Raw genomic sequence first — 10,306 nt, 5'->3', positions numbered from 1 at the left:
CATAGCCATTGATCAAAAAACGGTCAAATGATCCTAACCGTTGAAAAAAAATACCTAAAAAACCCTCCCAACGGCTACGAACCGTCGGTTAACCGGCGGTTCCAACGGTTATGAACCGCTGGTTAACCGGCGGTTCCAACGTGCCGGGCCGGTTCCGGTTCGGCCCGACGAATTGGGTCAACGGGCAACCGGCCCGTTGACCCAGTTACGGGCCCGGGCTGGGTCCGGGCCAGACCCGGCCCGGGGTCGGGTCTAGTCTATCCTCTCCTCATGGTTGTTTATCTTGATGGATTAATTAAATTAAATTTAATTTTTTAAGAAAAATTTTTTCTTCATCATTTTCCTTGCACGTTGAAAATTAAGTGATAATAAAATTTTCCAACAAAACTCTTCATTTCTTATAATAATTTTAATTTTTAAAGAGTCACAAATTAATGTTGTTTTGACGTCTTTTTGATAATGTGTGGGGTTGAAATTTGGGATAGTCGGGACGTAAATCCTCGGTCCCTGTGCAACTCACTCCACCTACCACATGCTCGCTTAGGATGCTATGATTTACCTCCCTCGTAATGACCTTGGATCGGGTGCGACGGAGATACTGAGGGCAAACAATTTCATCTTTTTGCCACGTGTTACAAGCAACCCAAAACCACAAAACGGAGCAGAACATGTATTATTTTAGAAATGCGCGCAAAATCCAAAATTTGACTTCCAATCCTCTTTCTCCTCTAAATATACACTATTCCTTAGTTAATCTCCCTTCATACCTTCTCTAGTGCTTCTGACTCATTTCCTCCTCGTCCGGGATCGGAGTTCGGAAATCGGAGATCGTGATCGTCCCATCTCATTTCATTCGCTCTTCCGCTTCGCAATCTTAGTGAATCCGGCGGCGATGACGAGCAAACGTAAGATTCTTCCCCGCATCCGTCGCCGCTTCAGCTTTCACTATGTCCCAGCTGCTGTTTACGCCGGTTTATACGCGAAGCAAAAACAGGTGACTTGCCTTCTTTTCCCTTCTCTTTTTTTGAGCTGTTCCTTCACTCCGGTGGACGGAAAGTGTTTCCGACGGTTGGCTGCTGTGGATCTTCATCGTCCTTCCCCTCTGCGGCGGCGGCGGCTCAGTCGGGGTGGAGGCGGCGGCGGCTCAGTCGAGGTAGATCTGGGTGGAGGCGGCGGCGGCTCAGTCGAGGTAGATCTGGGTGGAGGCGGCGGCTCAGTCGGGGTGGAGGGAGCCGCTAACATAGGTCGGGGTTTAAGAAAAGTCCTGGTCTGAGACGATGGGTATCTGCTGCGGCGGCAGCTGCGGCTCAATCTGGGTGAAGGGAGACGCTAACATAGGTCGGGGTTAAGGTTTTATTACAACCCGAGGTAGGTCCAGGTGGAGTCGACGGCGACGGCCCAGTCTGTGTGGAGGGAACCGCTAACGTAGGTCGGGATTAAGACGTGGGCCGAGGCAGGGCGCAGACGTCTGCTGAGAGTACGGGTGGCTCGGGAGGTGGCGGCGCAGCGGCTGAGATGGGAGCCAGCCGAGGAATTTAATTTCCTTAATAAATCGGCTTGACCATTTATTGTATCTAATTATGAACATTTGATGATCATCAAATCGCCATGCAAGCCCCAATTATTTGGGGCTTGAATATATACATCTTATCATATTTTCACTTTTCATAAATCTTTCCCCTCTAAATTCTAAGCATAGACACAAGGTTGGCACAACCTACTGGTTTTGGCGATGAGTAAGTTCATTAGTTATGAAAACTATAATACTCTCTAACTCTAACATTGTTTAAATTTTCTGATTTCCTTTTCCCTCATTTATTCCTAACAATGCTAAATATTGGGTATTGATCACAGTGCTGCATGCTAACATTTTGCTTGCATATACAATTTCAGCAATGACAAGTTATCAAAATGTTCAGGAAGTCTGTTTGGTGTATATGTTTATCAATATTATGAATCATTTGTACTTGTTTATATAAGAAATAATAAGTCTACAGTCAAGCTGGAGGGGAAATGTATATTCCAATGAGCTCGTAATGATGTTTTAGTTTGTCTTCAATAATTCCTCATTTGAAAAAAGTGTTGTTAAACTTTTCCATGGTCTATATAGGTTGCCCCCATACCTTATTCATACCTTATTCATCCATAACATCAAAAGCATCGGAAATACTTAATTCTCCTGGTTCAAACTTGATGAAATTAGGGAATCCTAGCACTGTGAGCATTGTAATGACTTTTTAATTTTTCTTCAATAATTTCTCATTTGAAAAGTGTTAACATCCATAGGTTGTCATCATACCTGATTCATCAAAAGCATCGGAAATAACCAATTCTCCCAGTTCAAACTTGATGGAATTAGGGAATCCTAGCTCTGTACCTGATTCTTCGACAACATCAGAAGCATTGGAAGTTACCATGTCGCCCGGCCCAAACTTGATGGAATTAGGGAATCCTCGCTGTGTTCATTTGGCAGATGGACTTATCATTCAGGTGCAATACGAGCAGTTAGTTTTTTTTTAATGGCTGAATTGTCGATTGCTTAAATTTTGTTTATATTAGGCTGTTGCTGCTGACGCAGCTGCTCAATCTCCTAAGAATGGAGCCAACTTTGATTGTCCCGTATCAAGAGAGGTAGGCTCGACATTGACATAACCTCCTTGTTTTTCTGTCGTGCCAAAATCATATCTTGTACAAATCATATCGAAAGACAACAGGTTTCTTTTATTGACGTTGCTTTTTGACACTTGCACAATTGTTTGTCAAGCATCTTACATCACTGGGTTTCAAGTATTGATGAAGAAAATATATATTCAATAAGAATTAGAATAGATTTGTTATTTATCTTGAAAACATATCTTCCCTTACATTCCTTTAGAACTTTTGAAACTGCTGGTGCATCTTCTGATGGGTTGGTTTACCTTAATCTCATTCTCAGCTTAACCAAAATCCATGCTTGAAGTCGATCCCAAATCATGGCAAATTATATGAATTTGTGGCTATGAAGTATGATACAAGTAGAAGTGATATTGTTTCATGCAATTCATGCTCCACTGAGTCCAGTTATTGTTGAAATTGTGAATGGAATAAAGAGATGGAGACGAAGAGACTCTATTGTGCATGAGTTTAGTCCCACATTAGAAGTCTCTTGGCTTTATTGTTGGTTTAAATTATGACACATGCATTGACATTGTAAACATATGCATGGGGAGAGACTCTCTCACGCGTGAGTGCGCAGGGGTGGGTGCAAATCCAGGGCCCGGATTGTACCGAACCAAGGTTGACTCGTGCGCGAGCACGACTTGTGCATGTTGAATGCCGGACCGGTTGAGGTAATATTTACCCAAAAGAATGAACCAACATATAGCCACTTGAATCTTGCTCAAGGATGTAATGGAAGCATTAATGTGAAATTAATGTTGATATTAATGTGAAATTAATGTTGATTCCGTAACGTCTCGACATTAATGGCGGCATTTAACCCATTAATGGTGATTTCGTAACGTCTCAGTATTAATGACGACATTAATCTCATTAATAATGATTCTGTAACGTCTCGACATTAATGAAGACATTAAACCCATTAATGACGAAATTAAACTCAACATTAAATAATCATAATTTGATCATTTATTGCAGGCAAGATGAGAGCTCCTATATAAGGAGGCTGGATCTTGAGCAAAGCGAAGAAAAAAAGCGAAAGAAAAGCGAAAGCAAGATAATTCCTCCACCTTCGTCCCTTGATTCATTTCTCTCAGTCGTGCATCCGCTCGGCTAAACTATTTGTGATAGCACTCAGGTGCATTCTCAGTTCGCCACGAACAACCAGTGCTTGGTTGCGTTCGTGGTCTTGCCGTTGTATCCTGGGAAACAGACGATCCGAGAAAACCTCGAAGCACAGCCGGAGGTGGGACGAATCTGTTTCAAGGAAACTGCGTCGATCGCAGGCCTCGGTCCGGTGCTCTGTTTGTCCGCTCGGTTGGACTCTTCATTTGCTGGGTCGGGCACTCACCCTTTTGATCTGCCCGACTGGTCTCCCGCTCTGCCTGTCTATCCTTCAATCTGCTCAGACGATCTGATTGCTCAGACTCTGAGGTCAGAAAAACCAGCCCCTGCTGGCAGCCTGAGATTATCTGCTCAGGTTATCTTAACTGTGAGTTGAATTTAATTCGAGTATTTAGATTCAGCTAATTTCCTGTAAATCTCCGGCTACAGATTGTTTGGTTTCCAACAATCTTGAAACAGACTCGATTCTGTTGAGATGGCCACGGAACGAAATGTTGAGGTGCAACAGACTCAACATGTTCAGGCCCGCTCCGCCCCGATTGGAACTGTGCCAATCAGTCATGGGGAAAGGCCAGAGAAGTTCTGTAGACTGAACTTCAAGAGGTGGCAGCAGAAGATGCTCTTCTACCTGACCACACTTAATCTGGCTCGGTTCTTGACCGAGGATCCTCCCAAACGCACTGAGGATGTTGATGCACAAACCATCAGTACAGTGGAGGCATGGACTCATTCCGAGTTCCTTTGTCGAAACTACATCCTCAACTGCCTTGCCGACTCGCTGTATGCTGTGTATAGCATGAAGAGTACGACTAAGGAACTGTGGGAGTCCCTAGACAAGAAATACAAGACGGAGGACGCAGGGGCAAAGAAGTTCATCGTGGGCAGATTCCTGGACTACAAGATGATTGACTCCAAGACGGTGATCAGTCAAGTCCAGGAGCTTCAGGTGATCTTGCACGAGATCCACTCAGAAGGGATGGTTCTGAGTAAAACCTTCCAAGTGGCTGCTATCATCGAGAAGCTGCCTCCCGGCTGGAAGGATTTCAAGAACTACCTGAAGCACAAGCGGAAGGAGATGAATGTGGAGGAACTCATCGTTCGACTTCGCATCGAAGAAGGCAACAAGAGTTCAGAGAGAAAGTTGTTCTCTCCGGCTACTGTCAAAGCCAACGTGGTCGAGCACGGACAAAGCTCGAAACGGAAGAACCCCAAGTCTTCCAAGATAGGACCCAAAGGAGGCATCAGCAAGAAGATATTCTCTGGGAAGTGCTTCAACTGTGACAAAGTGGGTCACAAATCTTCGGAGTGCAGAAAGCCGAAGAAGAAGCAGGAGGCCAACCTGAACGAGGGACCAGAAATGGACGACCTCTGCGCTGTGGTCTCTGAGCTGAACCTGATCGGTTCAAACCCGCGACAATGGTGGATCGATACTGGAGCCACTCGACATGTCTGCTGCAACAAGGAGCTGCTCCACAACTTCGAAGAAGTCACTGGAGACAAACTGTTTATGGGGAACTCAGCAACCTCGGACATCACGGGCCAAGGAAAGGTTGTGCTGAAGATGACCTCGGGCAAGGACCTCACTCTGAACAATGTGCTGTATGTTCCAGAGATTCGGAAGAATTTAGTGTCCGAATCACTTCTGAGCAAGCATGGCTTTCGCATTGTTTTTGAGTCTGACAGAGTTGTATTGTCCAAAAATGGGATGTTTGTAGGAAGAGGCTATGTATCTGATGGGCTGTTTAAGCTCAATGTAATGGCCATTAGACCCAAGTTAAATAAAACTGAAAGCTCTTCCACTTATATGCTTGAGTCTTCGTGTTTGTGGCATGGTAGACTAGGACATGTTAACTACGATGTATTGCGTAGATTAATAAACATGCAAAGCATATCTACATTCCACCTTGACCCAAAACACAAGTGTGAGATTTGTGTTGAAGCGAAAATGACAAAGTCATCCTTTCAACATATTGAAAGAAGTAACGAACCACTTGACGTGATCCACATTGACGTGTGCGATCTAAAAGGTACGCTAACGCGTGGTGGAAATAAATACTTCATCACTTTTGTAGATGATAACACAAAATATTGTTATGTTTATCTTCTCAAAAGTAAGGATGAAGCTATAGAGAAATTTGCTCTCTATAAGAATGAGGTTGAAAACCAGCTTAATAGAAAGATTAAGGTGGTTCGAAGTGACCGAGGCGGTGAATATGTGTCACCGTTCGCTGAATTGTGTGCTGAACATGGGATCAGACATGAAACAACAGCTCCTTATACTCCTCAGCAAAACGCGGTTGCTGAGCGAAAGAATCGAACTCTTAAGGTGATGATGAATGCTCTTCTATTAAGCTCTGGATTGCCAGAGTTCATGTGGGGGGAAGCTGTGTTAACAGCTAATTACCTTTTAAATAAGGTGCCTCGGAAGAAAATAGATAAGAGCCCTTATGAGTTGTGGAATGGAAGACAACCGTCCTACAAATATTTACGAATGTGGGGGTGTCTTGCCAAAGTGTTGGTGCCTGATCCAAAAAGGATTAAGATAGGACCAAAGATTATTGATTGCATATTTATTGGATATGCACATAACAGCAGTGCTTATCGATTTTGTGTGTATGAGTCACACATACCGGAGATACATAAGAACTCGATAATCGAATCGAGAAATGCCTCTTTCTTCGAGCATGTGTTTTCATATAAGACCCATGAGGATGCTAGCTCCTCAAAACGGGCGAATGAAACACAAGGTGAAGAAGAAATGATGACAATGAGGAACCAGTGGAGGTTGAGCCTAGACGGAGCAAAAGAGTTAGGGTAGAAAAATCCTATGGATCGGATTTTATCATTTTCATGTTGGAGAGTGAGCCCCGTAGTTACTCAGAAGCTGTAGGCTCTTCTGATGGACCTCACTGGAAAGAGGCAATTGCATCTGAGATAAAATCTATCTTGTAAAATCACACTTGGGAACTTGTGGATCTTCCTCCAGTACGTAAACCACTAGGTTGCAAGTGGATTTTCAAGAAGAAAATGAAGTCAGATGGCACGATCGATAAATACAAGGCCAGATTGGTAATCAAAGGATACCGACAACGAGAAGGCCTTGATTACTTCGATACATACTCTCCGGTATCGAGAATAACTTTCATTAGAGTATTGTTGGCTATTGCCGCTCTATGAAATCTCAAAATACATCAAATGGATGTAAAGACAACTTTTCTAAATGGGGATTTAGAAGAGGAAATCTACATGGACCAACCTGAGGGGTTTTCTGTGCCAGGACAGAAAAATAAGGTATGTAGATTGGTGAAGTCATTATATGGCTTGAAACAAGCGCCAAAGCAGTGGCATGAGAAATTCGATAATGCCATGAAGGAATGTGGATTCAAGATCAATGAATGTGATAAATGTGTCTACATGAGAGTCACAGAGAGTGACTATGTCATCTTGTGCCTCTATGTAGATGACATACTTATCATTGGGAGTAATAATAAGATAATCAAATCCACAAAAGATATGTTGAACTCAAAATTTGACATGAAAGACATGGGCCTAGCTGATGTGATTCTGGGAATCAAAATTTTTAGAACGACAGAAGGACTTGTTCTTAGTCAGTCCCATTACGTGGACAAAATTCTTGAAAAATTTACCAAGGGTGATACTGCTTTGACACGAACGCCGATAGATACGAGTCAACATCTATCGAAAAATTGAGGTGAAAGTATCTCGCAGATAGAGTACTCTCGAGTGATTGGAAGTCTGATGTACTTGATGAGTTGTACTCGACCAGACTTGGCCTACGCAGTAAGCAAACTGAGTAGATACACGAGTAATCCCGGTGTTGAGCACTGGAAAGGGATAACAAGAGTACTGAGGTACTTGAGGTATACTCGTGAATATGGACTGCACTATACAAGATATCCTGCTGTAATCGAAGGATACAGCGATGCAAGTTGGATATCCGATATAAAAGACTCTAAGTCTACGAGTGGGTATGTCTTCACTCTAGCAGGTGCAGCCATTTCCTGGAAATCTTCTAAGCAAACCGTAATAACTAGATCCACGATGGAATTTGAGTTTGTAGCTCTTGACAAGTGCGGTGAAGAGGCTGAGTGGCTACGGCAATTCATAGAAGATATTCCACGATGGGCGAAACCGGTGCCGGCGATATGCATACATTGCGATAGTCAATCAGCAATCGGTCGGGCACAGAGCCATCTGTATAATGGTAAGTCTAGACATATACGTCGTAGACACAATACCATAGACAACTACTCTCAACTGGAGTTATCACTGTTGACTATGTGAAGTCAAAGGATAATCTAGCGGATCCGCTAACCAAAGGGTTAAATCGAGAGTTAGTTGCAAGCTCATCACAGGGAATGGGCTTGATGCCGTTGTCAGCGATCAGTGCAGAGGACACCCAACCTATGCTGACTAGAGATCCCAAAAACTAGGTTCAAAGGGACAACTAATCTGCGCTGACAAGACACACTGTGGGGGTAGCCCAATGAAACAGTGACTAGACGAGGGTAAGCCGATGGGTTTTTAATGATCAAAAAGAGTAGTTGGAACTCTTGAGGGATCACCTATGTGAGAAAGAAGTGGGGCCGCTTTGAAGAGAATTGGAGGCATAATTCTTAGAGCTTCTCACAGAACCAGGCGTGTTCATGGCCAAGAACGAACACACTCATGAGAACTGAGTTGTATCAGGGAGAGTCTTGGGTGAGATTTGTCACTGCTTACACAGACGGCAGTATAGTTCAAAGACATCTTATCGACTATCAGCCAGTAAGCAACCAGATCTTCACAAGGGAGGGTTCAAAGGGTAAAACCTACCTATCATATACTTGACTCAACTGTTGAATGTTATCACATACCTTGTTTTCCATTCATGTGGAGGATTGTTGGAATTGTGAATGAAATAAAGAGATGGAGACGAAGAGACTCTATTGTGCATGAGTTTAGTCCCACATTAGAAATCTCTTGGCTTTATTGTTGGTTTAAATTATGACACATGCATTGACGTTGTAAGCATATGCATGGGGAGAGACTCTCTCACGCGTGAGTGCGCAGGGGTGGGTGCAAATCCAGGGCCCGGATTGTACCGAACCAAGGTTGACTCGTGCGCGAGCACGACTTGTGCATGTCGAATGCCGGACCGGTTGAGGTAAAATTTACCCAAAAGAATGAACCAACATATAGCCACTTGAATCTTGCTCAAGGATGTAATGGAAGCATTAATGTGAAATTAATGCTGATTCCGTAACGTCTCTACATTAATGGCGGCATTAAACTCATTAATGGTGATTTCGTAACGTCTCAGTAATAATGACGACATTAATCTCATTAATAATGATTCTGTAACGTCTCGACATTAATGAAGACATTAAACCCATTAATGACGAAATTAAACTCAGCATTAAATGATCATAATTTGATCATTTATTGCAGCCAAGATGAGAGCTCCTATATAAGGAGGCTGCATCTTGAGCAAAGCGAAGAAAAAAAGCGAAAGAAAAGCGAAAGCAAGAGAATTCCTCCACCTTCGTCCCCTGATTCTTTTCTCTCAGTCGTGCATCCGCTCGGCTAAACTATTTGTGATAGCACTCAGGTGCATTCTCAGTTCGCCACGAACAACCAGTGTTTGGTTGCGTTCGTGGTCTTACTGTTGTATCCTGGGAAACAAACGATCCGAGAAAACCTCGAAGCACAGCCGGAGGTGGGACGAATCTGTTTCAAGGAAACTGCGTCGATCGCAGGCCTCGGTCCGGTGCTCTGTTTGTCCGCTCGATTGGACTCTTCATTTGTTGGGTCGGCCACTCGCCCTTCTGATCTGCCCGACTGGTCTCCCGCTCTGCCTGTCTATCCTTCAGTCTGCTCGGGCGTTCTGATTGCTCAGACTCTGAGGTCAGAAAAATCAGCCCCTGCTGACAGCCTGAGATTATCTGCTCTGGTCATCTTAACTGTGAGTTGAATTTAATTCGAATATTTAGATTCAGCTAATTTCTTGTAAATCTTCGGCTACAGATTGTTTGATTTCCAACTGTTACGATAATTCCATGTCCTCCGAATCCTTCGATGTGCAAAGGGAAGTGCAGGAAATGAGGGAAGAACATGGAGAAGAATTGTCTACAGTTGGAGATATTTAAACACTTAAACATCTCAAGAACATTCTGTGTCTATATTGCTTTGTTTTTTGTTTTTTGGCTTCACATTCCATTCACTAAATAAATTCATGAAGCGTGGTAACTGCTGACCAGCAGTACAATTGTTATAGGTGTGTCTTATATGAAAATTGAACCCCGGTTATCTAGGAATGTATTCGGCCTCTTACCCTCACACCATGCACTGGGGGCTGCTCCGTGTGTAGTTGTGTACATATGTATTTGAGCGTTGGAAATGGTTATTGCATGTCAAGTTGAACAATGTTTGTGTTGAAAGAGGTTATAAAATTTGAATCTTAGATTCAAATTGTTTGGATTCGTTTCTTGTATTCAAATTTTTAAATCTGATCATAAAAATT

General features: G+C 43.2%; 1 protein-coding gene across 1 annotated transcript; it reads left to right on the top strand.

Annotated features, from left to right (window-relative positions):
• The first annotated feature begins 787 nt into the window (after positions 1 to 787).
• On the top strand, positions 788 to 3,070 carry LOC122048898. The gene is made up of 4 exons (XM_042610412.1): positions 788 to 994; positions 2,287 to 2,490; positions 2,560 to 2,631; positions 2,936 to 3,070. The coding sequence occupies exons 1-4, from the start codon at positions 893 to 895 to the stop codon at positions 3,068 to 3,070; spliced, it is 513 nt and encodes a 170-aa protein (XP_042466346.1). The 5' UTR covers positions 788 to 892.
• Positions 3,071 to 10,306: the final 7,236 nt, after the last annotated feature.

This window comes from Zingiber officinale, chromosome 2B (assembly GCF_018446385.1).
Source record: "Zingiber officinale cultivar Zhangliang chromosome 2B, Zo_v1.1, whole genome shotgun sequence".
Lineage (NCBI taxonomy): Eukaryota > Viridiplantae > Streptophyta > Magnoliopsida > Zingiberales > Zingiberaceae > Zingiber > Zingiber officinale.
The sequence above is the reverse complement of the archived record's forward strand: the minus strand, read 5'-3'. Positions and strand labels throughout refer to the sequence as shown.